Here is a 21,652-nt window from a genome sequence, read left to right as displayed (position 1 = left end):
CCCTCTCTACATACGGATTACAAGTTAATAATGAAGTGTCTGAAAAGAACACATTCACCTTCTCTGTCAATAAGCCCAACAATTCCCCAGACAGGAGGAGGAAGAGCCCTAAGATGGGGACAGCTAAGATGCACACACAGCAGCCAGAGGGAGATAGGTCAGGACAGCTGTGCTGACCTGACACAGACAGCGCCCCCCCCCCGCCCCCCGCACCTACCATCTGCCGCTGCTGGCGTGAGCGGGATGTACTCGGCGGACGTGGGGCTGCTCAGGGACACGCGGGCCCCAGAGAGGTCGATCTTGGTGCTGCGGCAGGTATTGGAGCACACTTTGTCGTGCTGGTAGAAGTCCAACTCTCCAGAGTCCATGATCTTCCTGTAGAGATGACACAGCAGCCCAGATGAGACCCAAACCGAGACACTCTGCTGCCCACTGGGATGTGGTGACTGTTCCAGCAGAGCACCGGCCAGGGCCGTGCTCTTGTGAGGTGGGGTATGGGCTGTACCCACCCCTGTGCAAACAAGCTTTAATGGGAACATGCTGTCCATCGGGCGGCTACCCCAGGCCACTGGGGGAGGTGCCTGGTCACATCATCACCAGGCCACTGGAGTAGCAGACCCTCGACTAACAAAACAAAGGTGGTGAGTGCCCCAGCTCTGAATCGCCTTCAGGGAAAGCCTCCTTGGAAGATGCAGGTAGGAAAGGAGACCCACAAACCCTGGGAGGGCTATTCTCCTCCTGTAGCAGGAAGGCAAACACAGGTCCTCCTCTACCAAGCCCTGTCCTCCCAGACCTGCCTGCTTCTGCCGCAGTCTTGGATCTAAGCTCAGCGGGCCTCAGCTGGCCTGCCACAGCCTGTAAACACAGGGTCAAAAGTTCTAGCTCCACTCACCCCGCAGCACAGCGACATCCTTAGAAACACATCTAGCTCACAACATACCTCCCACAGCCCATGGCTTCCACAACTATGCCATCTGACATTCTAGAAACCAGAAGGTAGCTTGGTGGTATGCGGCTGAGAGCTATGGGAAAGGACCCAGTGCCAGTTACTATGAGCCCAAGTCTGACTCTGACACGAAGTAGTCCACCTGCTTAGGAAGCAAGGTAGACAGAGCCGCTGGCACCTTCCTAAGCGCACAGGCCTGGCGTGGCTCTTGGTTCACAAAGAATGCAAGTCAACTATCTGTACCTCACATGGGTTTTAATAAGAAGTGATAGAAGGGACTCAAGTGGTAAAGCACCAGCTGTAAACAAAAAAGCCACATGAGTCCTAGGGCCTGGAGTATAAGCCCCAGTACCAGGAGAAAAAGAAGGAGGAATAAAAAGGACAAAAATAAAGGATGATGTAAAAGCCCAACCTAAGAGATTAAACCTGAATGTCTATCTGATGGAAAAAACAAAAAAACAAATGATACCATTAATTTATTTTGGTAGTGACATAGCCCCAGGAGTGCCTGTGGTAAAGAATTGTTGAGCCAGGCACTGGTGGCTCACACCTGTAATCCTAGCTACTCAGGAGGCTGAGATCTGAGGATCGCAGTTCAGCCCAGGCACGAAAGTCCATGAGACTCTTATCTTCAATTAACCACTCAGAAAACCAGAGGTGGTGCAGTGGCTCAAGTGGTAGAGTGCTAGCCTTGAGCTGAAGAGGTGAGAGACAGCGTTCAGGCCCAGTGTTCAAGACCTATGACCGACAACAATAACAACAAAAAAATAATTGTTGGAAATTAAAATGAGATTAAACAGGGCTGGGAAGGTGGCTTGGTGGTAGAGTGCTTGCCTTGCATGCATGAGGCCCTGGGGTTGATTCCTCAGCACCACATGGCTCAAGTGGTAGAGTGTTAGCCTTGAGCTGAAGAGCTAAGGGACAGCGCCCAAGCCCAGAGTTCAGGCCCCATGACTGACAAAAAAAAAAAAAAAAAGAGAGAGAGAGAGAGACAGAGACAGAGACAGAGACAGAGAGACAGAGATTTAACAACAACAAAAGCCTCATCTGACAGTCATTGTTGGAAGGGTGGGGGGAATCTACAACCTGTGGTTAGCCACTCAAGAGGAGCTATTGCCACAAACCACTTCTAAAATGTATCTTAAGTTCAAAAAACCCAAATCAATTGCCGGGCGCTGGTGGCTCACGCCTGTAATCCTAGCTACTCAGGAGGCTGAGATCTGAGGATCGCGGTTCAAAGCCAGCCCGGGCAGGAGAGGCCATGAGACTCCTATCTCCAATAAACCACCAGAAAATCGGAAGTGGCGCTGTAGCTCAAGTGGTAGAGCGCTCGCCTTGAGCTGAAGAGCTGAGGGACAGCGCCCAGGCCCAGAGTTCAAGCCCCCACAGCCGACCAAAAAAAAAAAAACAAACCCAAATCAACTAGGAGCCTGTCATCCTAACTATTGAGGAGGCTGAGATCTGAGGATCACAGTTCAAAGCCAGCCTGAGTAGCAAAGTCTATGAGACTCATCTCCAATTAACTAGCAAAGAAGCCAAAGTAGGGCTGGGAAAGTGGCTCAGTGGTAGAGTGCTTGCCTTGCATGCCTGAGGCCCTGGGTTCGATTCCTCAGTACCACATAAGCAAAAAGAAAAAAGAAAGCTGGAAGTGGCACTGTGGCTCAAGTGGTAGAGCGCTAGCCTTGAGCTGAAGAGCTGAGGGACAGCGCCCAGGCCCAGAGTTCAGGCCCCACGACTGGACCCAAAAAAAAAAAGCCAAAGTGAAGCTGTGGCTCAAGTGGTAGAGCACTAGTCTTGAGTACAACAGCTCAGGGATAGGGGCTGGGAAGTTGGCTCAGTGGTAGAGCGTTTGCCTTGCATGCCTGAGGCCCTGGGTTCGATTCCTCAGCACCACATAAGCAAAAAAAAAGGAAAAAGCTGGACGTGGCGCTGTGGCTCAAGTGGTAGAGCGCTAGCCTTGAGCTGAAGAGCTGAGGAACAGTGCTCAGGCCCAGAGTTCAGGCCCCACAACTGGACCAAAAAAACAAAAACAAAAACAAAAGCTCAGGGATAGTACCCAAGCCCGGAGTTCAAGCCCCAGGATCGGTGTGCATGCATGCATGCGCACATACACACACACACACACACACACACACACACACACACAACCAAATGAAAAAGCAATGGCTGTGAACCCCTCCACCCCCACTGTCACCACCGGCCTGGTGCCCACCTGAGCATAATGCCGTTCATCCGGATGGCTCTCTTCCAGTCCTTCAGGGTGGACTTCCCTGCCAGGTGCACAAACTCCTTCGGGCTGATTACATGTTCATCATACTGGAGAAAAGCACACCAGTGCAGGGTCAGCTTAGCAAAACTGGGGTGGGTCTGGTGGGATCACAGCATGCCCTCTTGCCCTTCCTGCCAGTGCCTTACCAGTTCATGGCTGGCTCAACCAGCGACAGGCCTTACTGTAGAACACTCACATATAACAAGAGAAGATATCCCAGTGGACAGAGCAGGCACCAACTCTTTACCTGACACAGCCCCCACAGCCCCACAAAGTGAACTCAGTGTAACAGTGGGAGAAGAAGGGGCTTCAGGGAGGAGCAGCCGTGGAGCAGAAAGCCGATGTGCACTGTTTCCTTCCAGATGAACACACAACCTCCTCAAGTGCAACTTATTCCACTCAGTAGTACATGCCTCGACTACATCTCATATGTAATAGTAATCAACAGATCCAAGTATACCGACTCTTGTGAGTGGCCAGGCCTGCTCCTCATCTACACCATGACCGGCCCCTCCCCCTTATCGGCCAAGTCGTTCCTAGGGCCACAGACAGGACAGGAAGCACAGCGCCCATCTTAGATGATGCTCATACATTCATTTCAAAGCCAGAGTGGTACTTCTTTCTCCTAGCTGAGGAGGTTCTATATGTTGGTAGTTCTTTCTCCTAGCTGAGGACAGAAAGCTTGCGAAAGGCTCATGCTTAGAATCCCAACTATTTAGAAAGCAGTGGTCAGGAAGATCACAGTGCTAAGCCAGCCTAGGAAAAGCCTGGTAAGATGCCATCTCAATCGGTAAGTGAGGCATGATGGCAGGCGCCTGTGGACCCACCTATGAGGGAAGCCTGAGGTAGAAGGATTTTGATATAAAGCTAGCTCTGGGCAAAAAGGTGACACCTTACCTTAAAAACAAAAAACAAAGGGTCTGGGAATGTGACTTAATGGTGGAGTGCTTACCTAGCATGCATGAAGCCCTGGGTTCGATTCCTCAGTACCACATAAACAGAAAAGGCTGCAAGTGGCGCTGTGGCTCAAGTGGTAGAGTGCTAGCCTTGAGCAAAAGAAGCTCAGGGACAGTGTTCAGGCCCTGAGTTCAAGCCTCAGGACTGGCAAAAACAAAAACAAAAACCAAGGACATCTGGGCTGTTTCCTTAACTTGGCTATTGTGAACATGGATGTACAAGTGTCTTTACCCTATTCTGACTTGTAATGATGGCTGGATCTTGGGAAGTTCTATGTTTATTTTTTTATTATTTAAAAAAATTTTTTGACAGTCATGGAGCTTGAACTCTGGACCTGGGCGCTGTCTGTCCCTCAGCTCTTCAGCTCAAGGCGAGTGCTCTACCACTTGAGCCACTGTGCCACTTCCAGTTTTCTGAGTGGTTTATTGGAGATAAGAGTCTCATGGACTTTCCTTGTCAGGCTGGCTTCGAACCATGATCCTCAATCTCGGCCTCCTGAGCAGCTAAGATTACAGGCGTGAGCCACCAGCACCCAGCTCTGTTTAGTTTTTTGAGGCATCTCTAAACCACCTTATAGAGTGGTTGAACTAGTTTACATTCTCACCAGCGGTACAGCTGGGATGTCCTAGAACAGATGAGAGAATCATTAAAATGTGGTACATTTAACTAATCCATTAAAAAGAATTTGCAGGGAAATGGATGTACCTAGAACAAATCCTGCTGAGACAAGCCAAGCTCAGAGAGAAAAATGGCGCATGTTTTCTCTCATATGTAGAAGCTAGATCTAAAATCTAACTGGACATGATAACCTATACAGGACTCTAGGCATTCATATACACAGACAGACTAAAGGAGGAACACAAATGTGTAACTTTTCTGAATGAACACTTAAAACTCCAAGAAATGGAAACACTGAGCCGACATTGGTGGCTCACACCTGTAATCCTTGCTACTCAGGAGGCTGAGATCTGAGGATCGCAGTTCAAAGCCAACCCGGCAAAGAAAGTCCATGAGACTTATCTCCAATAAACCACTCAGAAAGCCGGAAGTGGCGCTGTGGCTCAGGTGGTAGATCGCTAGCCTTGAGCTGAAGAGCTGAGGGACAGCGCCCAGGCCCAGAGTTCAGGCCCCACAACCGGACCCCCCCCCCAAAAAAAAAAAAAAAGAAAAGGAAGAAAGAAAAAGAGTTGTGTGTCAATGACTCACACCTATAATCCTAGTTATGCAGGGGGTTGAGATCTGAGGATCTCAGTTCAAAGCCAGCCTGGGCAAAAAGTCTATGGAGACTATAATCTCCATTAAACTATCAAAAAAGACAAAGTGGAGCTGTGGCTCAAGTGATACAGTGTTAGGCTCAAGGAAAAGAAGCTCAGGGAAAGAAAGCTCCCAAGCCCTAAATTCAAGCTTTGTGACTGACACACACACACCCAAAAAAAAGAAAAAAGAGAAAGAAATTAATCTGCTTCCACTTAGAAAACAAATGGGTTGAAGAGAGGTAAATTGCTGGCCCCTGGGGGCTACCACCTACTGAGCCACAACTCTACTTCCAGCTTTTTGGTGGTTAATTGGAGATAAGAGTCTCACAGACTTTCCTACCAGGGCTGGCTTCAAACCACGATCCTCAGAGCTCGGCTTTCTGAGTAGCTGGGATGACAGGCGTGAGCCACCACCAGCATCCAGCCACTTAGGAATTTTTTTTTGGTTTTTCTTTGTCAGTTGTGGGGCTTGAACTCAGGGCCTGAGCACTGTCCCTGAGCTTCTTTTGCTCAAGGCTAGTTCTTTACCATTTTGAGGAACAGTGCCACTTTCAGTTTTTTAGTGGTTAATTAGAGAGAAATCATTCATGGACTTTCTTGTTGGGGCTGGCCTTGAACTGCAATCCTCAGATCTCAGCCTCCTCACTAGCTGGGATTACAGGTATGAACCACCAGCACCCAGCCATCTGGGCATTTTTGAAGCCCAATGTCTCTCACTGTGTGTCTGAGGTAGTCTTAGTAATAGGGTAATGCAGTGAATTTTTAACAGAATACCCAGTAACTCCTGCCTGTCTATTCTATCAATACAGCACTGTCCAATACTGAGAATGTAGATATTCACCACCTGGGCAGGAAGGCCTCTTACCAGCTTCCCCACCAGTGCCTTCTCTCTGAATTACTATGTAATCTGTGAGGGATACTCTCAGACTATCCCCCCACCCCCACCTCACCTCAATATAGTTTGAGCATCCACTGAGGAGTCTTGGCCCACTACTCCTTCCACATTTGTTACCTGGTATTCTCACATCACGTGAGTGCTTTACCTTTCCCTGAGTGTGTACTTATTATATCTAAGGACATTTAATGTAAAAATAAATGGCATGAAAAGCACAATATATGCATGTCTGAAATATCATGGAGAAACTCCTTGGTATAATCAGTACACATTAAAAAAATTTTTTAAAGAGTACAAGAAAGTAAAGCAGGCTCCACTGAGGGAAAGTGGTCTGGTACCAGCAGGAAAGGGTGACCAGACAAGGGGGGAGTAATTGAGGATGAAGCAATGAAACCTGATGAAACAGGGAGAAAAGTGTAGGAAAAAGTGACAGAGGAGGTGAGACTGAATGGGATACACTTGTACAAGTGTAGAAATGTCATAATGAATACCCTCCTTGCACAACTAACATATGTTAACAAAGATTAACTGGCCTAAAACATACCATAATAAATATGAACTCAGATTTTTCTCCTAATCAAGTTATAATCCATGACTACTGTTTCATTTCCTCTGGTGAGGCTTGGGATTGAATCCAGGACCTTACATTTGCTAGGCAAGTGTTCCATGTCAATGAGCTATAGTCTCCGCCTACTGTTACTTATTTTAATCTCAAACTGTACCAGCTGGAAGCTGTAAATTCTATTAGCTCAGTATGGAATCTGTCATGAACAAAGAGTGGACTTGGTCCTCCCTCCTGAAGTCTTCAATCTCTCTCTCTTTTTTTTTTTTTTTCCTGTCGGTGGTGGGGCTTGAACTCTGGGCCTGAGTGCTGTCCCTGTGCTCTTCAGCTCAAGACGAGCACTATCACTTGAGCCACAGCGCCACTTCCAGTTTTCTGAGTGGTTTATTGGATATATGAATCTCATGGACTTTCCTGCCTGGGCTGGCTTTGAACTGAGATCCTCAGGTCTCAGCCTTCTGAGTCACTAGGATGACAGGCGTGAGCCACCTGCGCCTGGCTTCAACCTCTTTTTTTTTTTTGGGTCCGGTCATGAGGTCTTATCTCTTTGCTTGGAACTGAGATCCTCAGATCTCAGCCTTCTGAGTCACTAGGATGACAGGCGTGAGCCACCTGCGCCTGGCTTCAACCTCTTTTTTTTTGGGGGGGTCTTATCTCTTTGCTTGGAACTGAGATCCTCAGACCTCAATCCTTCCACCTCTGCTACCCAAGGAGCTGGAACTAGAGGCATGTACCTGCACCCATATCTAGACAAGTACTTGTGTTTGTTTATTCCCCTGTGAACTGTTTCTTTTCTTAGATTTCCCAGAAATCATTTAAGTCAGAGAAAAGAATTGCTCCAAAGAGGATTTTCATTTGCTTCTGTCCAATGGTGAGGGAAATGCCAGCCAGGAATCACTTACTAAACTTTCCTCTGCTGGTGGTTCTGACCCTGGCTACTGTGAGTGCTGCGGAAGACTTCTGCCTTCAAAGGGCAGCAGGAATGCCGCTGCTTAGGGCAGGGTGAGGAGGGAAGATGTTACCGCTTTTATTTGGTGGCCCACGCATGTCCTTGGGAAACCGAGCTCCATCTTCTCATCCCCAACCCACAAGGTTATCATGTAAGAGCTAGACCTAGCACTCTGCTTCCCTGCGCCACTCTGCCCTCGCTTGCCCAGGGCCTTTTCTTAGGATCTGGAAGATGTTTTACAAAAATGCCTTCATGGGACTTTTTACCTGTTTGCAACAAAATGGTGAGTCCAAGTGACGAATCACCATGTTGCCCTTTCCATGCAGCTTCCCCCAGACCGCAGTCTGCCAGATGGTGCCGCTTTCCAGTCAGAGGCCACAGCTTCCACCCCCCGGGCGTGCTGCCTCCCCTTGGCTCTCACCGCTTCAATCTACTGAATAAGAATCACTGCCAGGTGCCAGTGGCTCTCGCCTGTCATCCTAGTTACTCAGGAGGCTGAGATCTGAGGATCACAGTATGAAGCCAGCCTGGGCCGCAATAAAAACTACTCAGAAAAAGCCAGAAGTAGCATTGTGTGCTCAACTGGTAGAATGCTAGCCTTGAACAAAGGAAGCTCAGAGACAGTGTCCAGGCCCTGAGTTCAAGCCCCAGGACTGGCCAAAAATGAAAAGAATGACTCCCACTAGAACCTCTTCATTGCTGTTCCCCATCTGTCCCAGGGGATTCTCATTCCTGGAATTCCAGTACAGGACAGGCTCCCACCAACAGACATGCAGACCCTTACCTGAACACATTTCACATTGATGCCAGGACAGACAAACTTTCTCCAGATCAGGTTAGCTCTGCTATCTCCACAGGTGATGGGGTACACAATTTCAGCCTCCAAGTTCTCCCCCTCTTCAGCCATCTTCACTTCTCACCAGTGAATTGACAAGAAAGGACAGAAACAGAAAATCAGTTACAATCTTTCCAAAGAGTTTTTTGCCAATACAGAAAGTAGTTGCTAACATGGGAGCCAAAACTAAGATCCAGGAAGTTTAGAAACAGAGTCATGGTGGGGAGGGGTTCCCAAGAGTCCCAGTCAGAGTTTCAGGCAAATGTACAGAATAGATTTAGCTGTTAGAGTAACAAATGACAGACACTGACTAATTCCATGGAACTATTGGTCAACTAAGGACACCTAGGGAAATAAAATTAAATTTTGGTAGAAAAAATGGTAGTAAAATTGGGTCTCAGGACCCAAGGACCTTTAATCTGGGCAGAATCCTACTGATGTTAAAAGAACACCTGGTATCATTCACTGATAGTCACGGCAAATAGACACGGGTGGTGACAAAAAAACAAACCTAAAAGGAGAGAAAGCTAGAAGATTTGGGTGAGCCTTCTTCGTCTTTCCCACCAGTCTGGTTGTCACCAGACTACATGCCCCACCTGGAAAGACCCAGCCTGACCTCCACACACTGGGGAACAGGGCAAGAGAAGCCTTGTTGGTTTTGGCTGCTACATATCACAATCACAGGATTGTTCTGGTCCTCCAGCCACAAAGCACACAGAAGACAGGCTTCCCGCCTAACATGGCTTCCTACCTAATACGGCTTCCTTAAGCTGCGAGGTGGCTGTGAAGGCTGCTGCAGCTGCAGCTGCTGCATTCTCTGTCTCCATGTTATCTTCTGTCAGGTCCCCCCTAATAAACAGTGAGCGGAAAAGAGACCATCAGGACCCCTGAGTACCCTTCCTGCAGCCGGTGGCACATTTAGAGTACTTGTGTTAGGTCATATCTCATTGGAAACATTTTTTTTTATACTTTTCTAACCTTATCCAAAATTGTAGATACAGAGCCAAGGGATGATGTGCAGACCGTGCCATCTGGCTCTGTTCTCTGTTCCATGCTTGGCTGTCCCTAGTGCCCAGGCAAGTGAAACGAGCCTTAAGAGATTAATGGAAGCCGGGTGCCGGTGGCTCACGCTTGTAATCCTAGCTACTCAGGAGGCTGAGATCTGAAGATCTCGGTTCAAAGCCAGCCCAGGCTGGAATGAGACTCTTATCTTCAATAAACCACTGGAAAACCGAAAGTGGTGCTCAAGTGGTAGAGCGCTCAAGTGGTAGAGTGCTCGCCTTGAGCTGAAGAGCACAGGGACAGCGCCCAAGCCCAGAGTTCAAGCCCCATGACCAACAAAAAAAAAAAAAAGAGAGATTAATGGAAGCAACAAATCCTTTCATGGGAATTCTAAAATACTGTTTCTTTCTTCAGCAAAGTTTTTATATTCAATATAATGATTTCATACTGCTATACAAACTATCAGAAAACTTTTTTATTTTTGCATCACTGAAGCATAAACCTAGAACTTTGCATATGCTAGGTAAGCTCTCTACTGAGCCACTTCCTCAGCCTGGAAAATTTTTGAAAGAGTAAAATATTCACCATGGCCTTATACCAAAATCAATGATGGCTAAACCAAAAGTAAAGGAAAATGTAAAACCATAAAAGTAGTAAAAGAAAAAAAGTATTATTTCATCAATTATAAAGTAGTAAAGGGTTTTTTTATATGATTCAAAAAGGATGTTTTGACTTAAAATATTAACTTTCAAAAAGAAAAGTACCATAAATATATATATTTTTTGGTAGTATTGGGGTTTGTACTCAGGATTTCATGCTTGCTTGGCAGATGCTCTAATGCTAAGCCAACATCCAGCCCTTTTTTTGTACTAATTATTATCATTGTTATTTATTTATTTATTTATTTATTTGGGGTCCGGTCATGGGGCCTGAACTCTGGGCTTGGGCACTGTCCCTCAGCTCTTCAGCTCAAGGCTAGCGCTCTACCTCTTGAGCCACAGCTCCACTTCTGGCTTTTTTCTTTTTGCTTATGTGATGCTGAGGAATCGAACCCAGGGCCTCAGGCATGCAAGGCAAGCGCTTTACCACTGAGCCACCTTCCCAGCTATTATCATTATTATTATTATTGGACTCCTGAGTACCTAGGACTACAGGTGTGAGCCACCAGTGCCCAGCTTGCATTAATTTTTTTTTTTGGGGGGGGGCAGTCATGGGCTTAAACTCTGGGCCTGGGTGCAGTCCCTCAGCTTTTCAGATCAAGGCCAGCTCTCTACCACTTGAGCCACAGTGCCATTTCCGGTTTTCTGGTGGTTAATTGGAGATAAGAGTCTCATGGATTTCCTGCCTGAGCTGGCTTTGAAACACGATCCTCAGATCTCAGCTTCCTGAGCAGCTAATTACAGGCATAAGCCACTAGCACTTGGCTGTATTAATTTTTTTTTGTCTGTCATGGGGCTTGAACTCTGCCCCTGTGCTTGTCAGCTCAAGGTGAGCACACTCTACCACTTGAGCCACAGCACCACTTCCGGTTTTCTGGTGGTTTATTTGGAGATAAGAGTTCCATGGACGATGGGCTGGGAAGGTGGCTCAGTGGTAGAGTGCTTGCCTTGCATGCATGAGGCGCTGGGTTCGATTCCTCAGCACCACATATGCAGAAAAAGCCGCAAGTGGAGCTGTGGCTCAAGTGGTAGAGCGCTAGCCTTGAGCTGAAGAGCTGAGGGACAGCGCCCAGGCCCAGAGTTCAGGCCCCACAACCGGAACCCCCCCCAAAAAAAAAAAGTTTCATGGAGTTTCCTGCCCAGGCTGGCTTTGAACCGTGATCCTCAGATCTCAGCCTCCAGAGTAGCTAGGATTACAGGCGTGAGCCACCAGTGCCCAGCCAGCAATTTTTTTTTTTAAAGAACAACTTGGGAAAAATGTTTACAACACAAAGAAGACAAACACCTCATTTCCTCCTATTATGTAGATAGCCTGGGTCTACAGATCACAGAGGACAGTCAGTTAAAGGCTAAAAGCTGAGAGGCCTGAGAGACCTGTGGAAAGACTGCTTGTTTATTTCTGCCAAAAGACAAATAAAGACCACAAGCAGAGTCCGGGCTCCGTGGGGAGAACCTGCCCTGGATTCCAGCAGAAGACCACCAAAATAAATAAACAGGAAAAAGAAACCCTACAACTGAGGTACATCTTCTACCTAGATGGTCCAAAGATAGAAATATCACCATGGTGTGTAATGGAAAAGGTCAGCAGCAAGGGGGGGGGGGGGGGGGGGAGAAGGTGGCGTCCAGTCACCTGTGAGACTCCTAAGGGCACATGAAGTGTCTCCCAGAAAGGATTGTGTGTTGAGATACGGTCTAGTTGAAGGAAGGAGATCACAGGAGCTGTGCCCTGGAAGACACACTTTGTCCCTTCCTGTCTCTCTCTGCTTCCAGCCTCCCTTAGCTGAGTGACAGCCTGCTGCTAGGCAGTTCCACATCCTCCCACCATCATGGCTGTTCAGCTCCACCCAGAAACAACACGGCAGGCCATGGTCTGAAACTGTCAGCAAAAACAAATCTTTCTTCCTCTTAAGTTGCTTTTCTCAACTATTTGTTACAGCAATGAAACACTAACATAGCAGAGCAGGGAGCTTGCCTAGCATGAGTGAGCAGCAGGCTTGAACCCTACCACCACAAAAGAAATAGAAAGGAAAGGAAAGGAACCACACCTATAAGGGGGTAATCTGTCTATGGCTTGGAAAGCATGTGTCCTCTGACCCAGCACACTCCTAGAGATCAATCACACGATAATCTCTCTACATACACACAACAATGAAACAGGAAATGAAACAGGAAAAGCTTTGATTTCTGGAATCTGAGAGGAGACGTAGATTCGTCTACTGTTTTGTGCATACACAGAGGCACCTGCAATGGCCGTGGACACCCTCCGTCCCTCCTTGCCTTCCTCCAAACCTCTGGGCCTTACAGAGGCCTCTGGCTGCCAGGACAAAGGGACCTGGAGTAACCGGGACCTAAGCCAACAGGACATGTCAAATTGGGGACAGCACTTGCTTTAGAAGAAGCCAGCTAGGGGGCAATTCCTGATCAGAAGCTAGAAAGGGAGGCAGCTTGCTCAGGACTACGAGTAGGCAGCAGGCCCAAAGGTAGAACATGCCTAGTAGACAAAGTCCCACTGCAGAGTCCAGGTGAGATGAAGGAAGCACTTCAGATTTTTAAACAGCAAACTACTATAGTCAGATTAGTATTTTATACAGAACAGTCTGTCAAGAGAGCAGAAGACAGGCTTTAAGGAGAAGAAACCAATGCTAAGAAAGCAGGTTAGGATACAAGGGTGAACCTTAGTGGCAGAGTAGATTAAAGGTCAGGGGACATTGTCTCAAGGGAAGAGGACCTGGAGATAAGTTGGCCCTAAAATGGAAGGCAGTAAGGACAAACTATAGTCCTGGGAGGAGGCTGAGCAGAGCATGCAGAACAAAGTAACGGGACACCAGCAGGACACCCAGCTGCAGTCTGGTTGCAGACTCTGGCCAAGGTACAAGCAGCACACTGAAGAACCGAGCCTCTGAGCAGCTGAGAGGCATGCACAGGAGAGCCTGCCTACACACCATATCCAGAAGCAAGCCTCTGTGGCCTCTGGCCCTGACCTACTCAATGGAAAGGGAAGCTATTATTCTGGCTGAATTGGCTGCTTTTTGCATATGTGTGTATCAGTACTGGGTCTTGAACTTGGGGCCTTGCATTCTAGTTGGCATTTTGTTTTGTTTTGTTATTATAAAGGAATTACAGTTACATAAGTCAGGTAAAGAGAACCTTTTTTTTTTTTCCTATCCTGGGGCTTAAACTCAGAGCCTGGGCACTGTCCCTGAGCTTCTTTTGCTCAAGGCTAGCACTCTACTACTTGAGCTACAGTGTCATTTCTGGCCTTGTTAGAGATAAGAGTCTCTGAGACATCCTAGCCTGGCTGTTCTACACCTCAAATCTCAGATCTTCAGCCTCCTGAGTAGCCACTGGTGCTGGCTGGGTTGGCGGCTTTTAAACTTAACGGGAACCACAGAGGAGCCCTCACTTGATCTCATTACACCACTGCTGCTGTGGCTGGAGAACGCTCCATTCTGCAAAAATGCCTGAAGCAGGTGATTTTCAGAGTGGGTTGCAGTTAGCAAAGAGCTCAGGCTCAGCCCAGACTAGGGAGCCCTTGGTGGAAGCCCTAGAGAAGTAAGGGGTCATTGGGAAGATGAGGGTGATGTGAGAAACACAGGGTCCACGGAAGATAAATATGGTACAAAAGGCAGGGACACCAAAACTCAACAAAAGCAGAAAGCCAGACACCAGGAGAGGCTGTCTGCGGTGCTAAATGCATTGTGGATCGCAACACGTGCTTAGAAAATACCACTGAGGGGGCTGGGAAGGTGGCTCAGTGGTAGAGCACTTGCCTTGCACGCATGAGGCCCTGGGTTCAATTCCTCAGCACCATGTAAGCAGATTAAAAAAAAAAAAAAAAAAAGCCAGAAGTGGCGCTGTGACTCAAGTGGTAGAGTGCTAGCCTTGAGCTGAAGAGCTGAGGGAAAGCGCCCAGGCCCCATGACCGGGCCAAAGAAAGAAAGGAAGAAACGAAGGAAGAAAGAAAGAAAGAAACAAACAAACAAAGAAACAAAGAAAGAAACAAAGAAAGGAAAAGAAAAGACCATTGAGGGCTGGGAAGGTGGCTCCATGGTAGAGTGCTTGCCTAGCATGCATGAAGCCCTGGGTTCGATTCTTCAGCACCACATAAACAGAAAAAGCTGGAAGTGACACTGAGGCTCAAGTAGTAGATGCTAGCTTTGAGCAAAAGAAGCTCAGAAACAGTGCCCAGGGCCTGAATTCAAGCCCCAGGACTGGCAAAAAAGAAAAGCAAAGAAAATATCTTTGAACCTGCTAGAGAGACACCTGGGGAAGACTATAGACACTGAGAAGGGGCCAGGTGCAGGAAGAGGAAGCCACTGAGCAGGTGGAGAGAACACAGGCCACGTGGCACAAACAAGAGGCTTTGGGGTTGTGCTCAGTTCTTCAGACCATTTAGACTACTTCAGTGTCACAGTGAGCCACGTGCATCCGCAGTGGGCCTCAGGGCAGAGCCACCCTAAGACATCTGCTAACATCTTAGAGAACATGATCAGTGGGTATTCCTGATCTCTTCTCTGAGCAGCTGATGGTGCCATCCCATCAGCTCATCACTCTCCCTGCCTCAAGGTTTTACCTCAAGTCAGGTCAGAAATTGGAGTTAGTCGGGCGCCGGTGGCTCACATCTGTCATCCCAGCCACCTCAGGAGGCTGAGATCTGAGGATCATGGTTCAAAGCCAGTCCAGGCAGGAAAGTTTGTGAGACTCTTATCTCCAATTAACCACCAGAAAACCAGAAGTGGCGCTGTGGCTCAAGTGATAGAGTGCTCATCTTGAGCTGAAGAGCTCAGGGACAGCACCTAGGCCGAGAGTTCAAGCCCAACGACTGACAAGAAAGGAAGGAAGGAAAAAGGAAGGAAGGAAGGAAAGAAGGAAGGAGGGGAGGGAGGGAGGGAGGGAGGAAGGGAAAGAAGGAAGGAAGGAAGGAAAGAAAAAGGAAGGGAGGGAGGGAGGGAAGGAAAGAAGGGAGGGAAAGAAGGAAGGAAGGGAGGGAAGGAAGGGAGGGAGGGAGGGAAGGAAGGAAGGAAGGAAGGAAGGAAGGATGGAAAGAAGGAAGGAAGGAAGGAAGAAAAAGGAAGGAAGGGCCAGGCGCTGGTGGCTCACGCCTGTAATCCTAGCTACTCAGGAGGCTGAGATCTGAGGATCGCGGTTCAAAGCCAGCCCGGGCAGGAGAGACCGTGAGACTCCTATCTTCAATAAACCACCAGAAAACCGGAAGTGGCGCTGTGGCTCAAGTGGTAGAGTGCTCGCCTTGAGCTGAAGAGCTGAGGGACAGCACCCAAGCCCAGAGTTCAAGCCCCACGACTGACAAAAAAAAAAAAAAGGAAGGAAGGAAGGAAGGGAAAGAGAAAGAAGGAAGGAAAGGAGGAAATTGGAGTTGATTAGAAATAGGGAGAGAAAGAAAGAAGGAAGGAAGGAAGGAAAAAAGAAAGAAAGGAAGGAAGGAAAGGAAAGGAAGGAAGGAAGGAAAGGAAAGGAAAGGAAAGGAAAGGAAAGGAAAGGAAAGGAAAGGAAAGGAGGAAATTGGAGTTGATTAGACATACAAACGTGGACTCTGACCTTTGGGACACACTAAGAGTTACTGCAAGGCCAGCGTAAGATGAAGTGGGAACACCTGACGGCCCAGGGGGCTTTGGGAACTCAGAAAGGAAGCTCCTCCCTGTCCCCACCGAACCACAGCTGTGTACCATGCAAAGAACAATGACAGAACTGAAACACGTGTCCTGCATGGAAAACAACTTATTTCCTCGGAGGAAATAAGTCAGGAGTGGGAGGGGGAGACAAGAAGTCTCTGCAGGCTGTTAGGGGTCAAAAGAGAAACACGAGCCAGGGCATGAGCAAATATACGGCCAGTCTTAGATGACAACGGCTGAGGAAACCGAGGCGCTGTGTGCAACAGGGCAGAGGTGCACCCACAGGGCTGACGGGTGTCCCAAGGGTAAGACTACAGCTTACAGCTCAATGGAGACCCTAAGTTGAAACTCTAGTACCACAAAAAAGAAATATGAGCTGAAAACCCTCATTCAGCTGCTGTTTTAAATGGAAAATTCCAGAAACAAACCATAAGTTAAAAAAAATCCCAAGTCCTCTGGGAGGAAGAGCAAAGATTCAACACAGCCCCTCCCCCTGTCCTGCTGACTGCCCCTGCGACCTGGATCTCAGGAGCCACTATGCCAGATCCTAGCAATCTTATCTGTAAGTGGTCAAAAGAAGCACACATTTGGTCAAGTGTGAGCTTTGTGGCAACTAATACTTCATTCAGACAAAAGCTGAAAAAGATAACACAATTTCATGAGGAATGTCAAGAAAGTCATGGGCTTTTCAACTTGCTAACTTCCTTTATATTCTCTTTCTTTTGTTCTTTTTAAAATTGTTATTATAAAAGTGATGTACAGAGGGTTACCATTTTTTAAGTCAGGTAATGAGTACATTTCTTTTGGGGCATGTCACCTCTTCCTTTGCTCTCTCCCAGTTTTTCCCTCCCATCCCCAACCACAGTTGTGTAATTCATTTTCAACAGTCTGTCTAGTGAGTACCTCAGCTCCATTCGTTCACCCTTTGTCCCTCCAGATAAATGACAAAAAGACAAAGTCTTTCTTTCTGTTTTGTTTTTGGGTTTTTTTGTTGTTGGTGGTGGTTTTTGTTTTTTTGGTCAGTCGTGGTGCTTGAACTCTGGGCCTGGGCGCTGCCCCTCAGCTCTTCAGCTCAAGGCAAGTGCTCTACCACCTGAGCCACGGTGCCACTTACCATTTTCTGGTGATTAATTGGAGATAAGAGTCTCACAGACTTTCCTACCCGGTCTGGCTTTGAACCTTGATCCTCAGATCTCAGCCTCCTGAGTATCTAAGATTACAGGTCTGAGCCACTGGTGCCTGGCCAAAGTCTGTCTGTCTTTCTTTCTTTCTTTCTTTCTTTCTTTCTTTCTTTCTTTCTTTCTTTCTTTCTTTCTTTCTTTCTTCCTTCCTTCTCTCTCTCTCTCTCTCTCTCCCTCTCTCTCTCTCCTCAGTCTTACACTTACTAGGCAAACACTCTACCACTTGAACCATACATACCACCTCCAGACCTTCAAGTTCATTTCTTGAACATGGACTCATAAAAATGAAATCACCTTACTATTATAGTTATCAAAAGGGAAACCAAGCAGCCACGCTGAGTAGCTGAGGTATCGCTCCATAGTCTGCACTGATCCTCTTATGAGATACCATTTACTCTTTACCCTTAAATATACTGGGTTTAGTCTGAGAATCTCACAGGTAAAGAAATGCTGGAGCTTGCCCCTATACTTGGCACATCAGCTATGCCAGAATAACCCGACCTAGCCCACACCAGGACTGATGGTCAGTCTTACCCGTGAGCAGCCAGGTTTGTTGTTACCAGCACTGTCTTCACCTCCTCCACACCACTGCCGTCCACCGCGGTGTCTGGAGTTGTCACAACCACCACCTCCTCCATGTGGACACTCACATCAGGGGTGGCCATGGCTTCGTGGAATAGGATGCCCAGGATTAGCAGTGACACCCCTCCAGGGTCCCAAGTCCTGGGGAGACAAGGCAGAGTTACAGCATGGTCCACTTAATTGTTCCACAGAGCACCCAGCTTAGTGTCAGAGCACATGCTTAGCACATGCAAGTCACAGGCGTCAATTTCTAGCACAAAACAGATGAGAAGCCCGGTGCTGGTGGCTCAACACCTATAATCCTAACACTCAGGAGGCTACTGAGGATTGCGGTTCAAAGCCAGCCTGGTCAGGAAAGTACATGAGACTCTTCTCTCTAATTAACCACCAGAAAGCCAGAAGTGGTGCTATGGCTCGAGTGGTAGACCTCTCTTCTTGAGCTGAACAGCTGAGGGACAGCGCCCAACCTCAAAAAAAAAAAAAAAAAAAAAAAGCAAACGAGAAGAATTTGCTCACATGGCACTCTACAGATGGCGTCTCTCAGTAACAGTGACAATCCTCCAGCCCTCCAAGTCCCTTCCCACTGCTCCCTGACAAGAAGCAAAACAGGAACTACTCCAGATTGGCTTGTCTACAGTAGTGCGGCACCACCCACAGACTCCACCGTGGGTGCCCACATTCCCACAGAAGTTACCACCCACGGACTCTACTGTGGATGCCCACGCTCCCACAGAAGTCACCACCCACGGTCTCCGCTGTGGATGCCCACACTCCCAGAGAAGTCACCACCCACTGTCTCCGCCATGGATGCCCACGCTCCCACAGAAGTCACCACCCACGGTCTCTGCCATGGATGCCCACACACGCTCCCACAGAAGTCACCACCCACGGTCTCTGCCATGGATGCCCACACACGCTCCCACAGAAGTCACCACTCACAGTCTCCACACGCTCCCACAGAAGTCACCACCCACAGTCTCTGCCATGGATGCCCACGCTCCCACAGAAGTCACCACCCACGGTCTCTGCCATGGATGCCCACACACGCTTCCACAGAAGTCACCACCCACAGTCTCCACACACTCCCACAGAAGTCACCACCCACAGTCTCTGCCATGGATGCCCACGCTCCCACAGAAGTCACCACCCACGGTCTCTGCCGTGGATGCCCACGCTCCCACAGAAGTCATTACCCAAGGTTTCCACCGTGGATGCCCATGCTCCCACAGAAGTCACCACCCACGGTCTCCGCTGTGGATGCCCACGCTCCCACAGAAGTCACCACCCACGGTCTCCACACGCTCCCACAGAAGTCACCACCCACAGTCTCCGTCGTGGATGCCCACGCTCTCACAGAAGTCACCACCCACGGTCTCCACACGTTCCCACAGAAGTTACAGGGTCGCTTGACCGCAGAGGAAGATCAGATGCTAGGGTGACTTATCCAAATGAGCACTCTCTGGTTGCTACCTTTCATTCTTTTCCCTCTGTATCTTCTGGCCAAAGTCAATGGGGAGACTGAAGCCCAGGACTGAGCATAGGTTCAGAGAGAAAATACCCAGGAATCCAGGTGCCAGTGTCTCATGCCTGTAATCCTAGTTATTCAGGAGACTAAGATCTGAGGATTGCAGTTCGAAGCCAGCCAAAGCAAGAAAGCCCATAAGATTCTTATCTCTAATTAAACCAAATAAGCCAGAGAAAGAGCTGTCGCTCAAGAGCACTAGACTTGAACACAAAAGCTCAGGGACAGCACCTAGGCTCTCAGTTTAATCCCCAGGATCAGCAAAAAGAGAACACACCCAGGATGTCCTTTCTGTGGCCTGGGGAAAAGATGGGAAATTAACTCAGGACAGAAAGGGACAAATGCCTTGGTCTGGTTTGTTTTCTAGACTAGGGATTGAACACAGGTCTTTGTGCACATTAGACAATGCTTATTCTCTTTGCTGGTCCTGGGGCTTGAACTCAGGGCCTGGCGCTGTCCCTGAGCTTCATTTACTCAAGGCTAGCACTCTACCACTTGGGCCACAGTGCCACTTCTGGCTTTTTCTAAGTAGTTTATTGCAAATAAGAGTCTCACATACTTTTCTGCCCAGGCTGGGCTTCAAACCGTGATCCTCGGATTTCAGCCTCTTGAGCTGCTAGTATTATAAGCGTGAGCCACTGGTGCCTGGTGCCCATTTTTAATTATTACCTTTTTTTTTTTTTGGCTCAGTCATGGGGCTTGAACTCATCAGGGCCTGGGCGCTGTCCCTGAGCTCTTCAGCTCAAGGCAAGGGCTCTACCTCTTGAGCCACAGCACCACCTCTGGTTTTCTGGTGGTTTATTGGAGATGAGTCTCATGGACTTTCCTGCCTGGGCTGGCTTTGAACCACAATCCTCAGCTCTCAGCCTCCTGAGTGTCTAGGATAACGGTGCCTAGCTAGTTATTACCCTTTTTTTCCCTGCTGGTCCTGCCTTTGTTCCAGCTCTGCCACGGCACCCAAGTCAGGAGAAGAGGCTTCCCTCCTGACTCCAGGTGGAACTCTGGCGTAGGTCCACACACCCTCACTCCCATCCCATCCTGGCCCAGGGAAGATTCAGTCACAAGATGCTGACACATATATAACAACCACAGGGCAAGAAAAAGCACTGTGGATAGGAGCAAAGTGCACACAGGTGTGCACACGGCTTCATGGGAGCACATGGACCATCCTGGGACAATCTACCTGTGGTCTTAACCCTGCATGGCAACCAAAGGCTTCGAGAACAGAGAGGGCAGACCACACTCCCCCCTCAGACAGACCCCACAGGCAGACCCCCGACGGTGTCCCCACAGGCTACAGCCAGAAGAACTGCCGAGGCCCTGAAAACTGAACTGAGCACCACACAGGAGGGGTTCAAAGTGCTCAGCCAGCTGTGTGTGGTGGTGCGTGCCTGTAATCCCAGTGTGAGGGAGGTTTAGATAGTAGAATCACAAGTTCCAGGCTAACCAGGCAAATAAGACCCTGTCTCAACAAGACAAAACAAAACAAAAACAACACCCAGGCACCACTGGCTGGGATCTGAGGACAGCCTGAGCAGACAAACCTGCAAGACTCTTATCTCCAATTCGCCAACAAAAAGTTAGAAGTAAAGGTATGGCTCAAGTGGTAGAGCATCATCCATGAGTTAAAAAGCCAAAGGAGAATATGAGGTCCTGAGTTCAAGCCCCAGTACCAGAAAAAAAAAAAATCAGCCTGACCAGCCAGGTCTAGCTCTTGCTATAATAGCAATGCTAGCCATGAGACTGAAACAAGACTCAAGTTTCATAGCATAACACTCAAATTATCTAAGCATAATACAGAATTGTATGATCTGCAATGAAGCCAGCAAAGTCTAGCTCTCAAGGGAAAAAATAATCATGAGAAAGACATCAGGAAAAATAATTCCATTCATAATTGCCTCCAAAATAACTTCATGTTAGGTATCAAACTAGGAAGTGAAAGACTTCTATAAGACCTTAAAAAACAAACTAAAGAAGACATCAGAAGATGGAAAAGCATCTCATGCTTGTGGACTGTCAAAATATTGTAAAAATTATCATACTGCCAAAAACAATATACAATACCATGCCCATTGAAATCCCATTATAATTCCTCACAGAATTATAGAAATCAATGAAAAAAAATCATAGGGGGGAGAAAATACCCAGAATTAAAAAAGCAATTCTAAGTAATAAGAGCACAGCTGGAGGTATCACAATACCAGACTTCAAATTATATTACAGAGCTGGGCTCTGGTGGTTCACACCTAGCTACTCAGGAGGCTGGGATCTGAGGATCGCAGTTCAAAGCCAGCAGGAAAGTCTGTGAAAATCTTCTCTCCAATTAGTCACTAAAAAAGGGGGAGTAGGGGAGAAAGAAGAGTTGTGGCTCAAGTGGTAGAGTACTAGGCTTGAGCAAAAAGCTCAG

General features: G+C 48.0%; 1 protein-coding gene across 6 annotated transcripts in view; it reads right to left on the bottom strand.

Moving 5' to 3' along the window:
* The window catches only part of LOC138837763 (glucocorticoid modulatory element-binding protein 2), a 47,737-nt gene that overhangs the window by 7,779 nt on the left and 18,306 nt on the right, over window positions 1–21,652 (bottom strand). For 4 of the 6 annotated variants that reach the window (XM_070036736.1, XM_070036739.1, XM_070036741.1 and 1 more), the window contains 5 exons: window positions 17,676–17,864; window positions 9,421–9,518; window positions 8,619–8,746; window positions 3,159–3,262; window positions 218–375 (listed from right to left, as the gene is read on the bottom strand). In XM_070036736.1, coding sequence (XP_069892837.1) covers window positions 218–375; window positions 3,159–3,262; window positions 8,619–8,746; window positions 9,421–9,518; window positions 17,676–17,864 — 677 coding nt within the window. Of the gene's footprint in view, window positions 1–217; window positions 376–3,158; window positions 3,263–8,618; window positions 8,747–9,420; window positions 9,519–17,675; window positions 17,865–18,239; window positions 18,291–21,652 lie in introns of those variants that run through there. The other 2 variants (XM_070036740.1, XM_070036742.1) reach the window with 2 other exon arrangements.

Source organism: Dipodomys merriami, unplaced genomic scaffold (genome assembly GCF_024711535.1).
Source record: "Dipodomys merriami isolate MVZ:Mamm:240054 unplaced genomic scaffold, mDipMer1.0.p SCAF_275, whole genome shotgun sequence".
In the NCBI taxonomy this organism is placed as follows: Eukaryota; Metazoa; Chordata; class Mammalia; order Rodentia; family Heteromyidae; genus Dipodomys; species Dipodomys merriami.
Note: the sequence above shows the minus strand (reverse complement) of the source record. Positions and strands in the feature narration are given on the sequence as shown.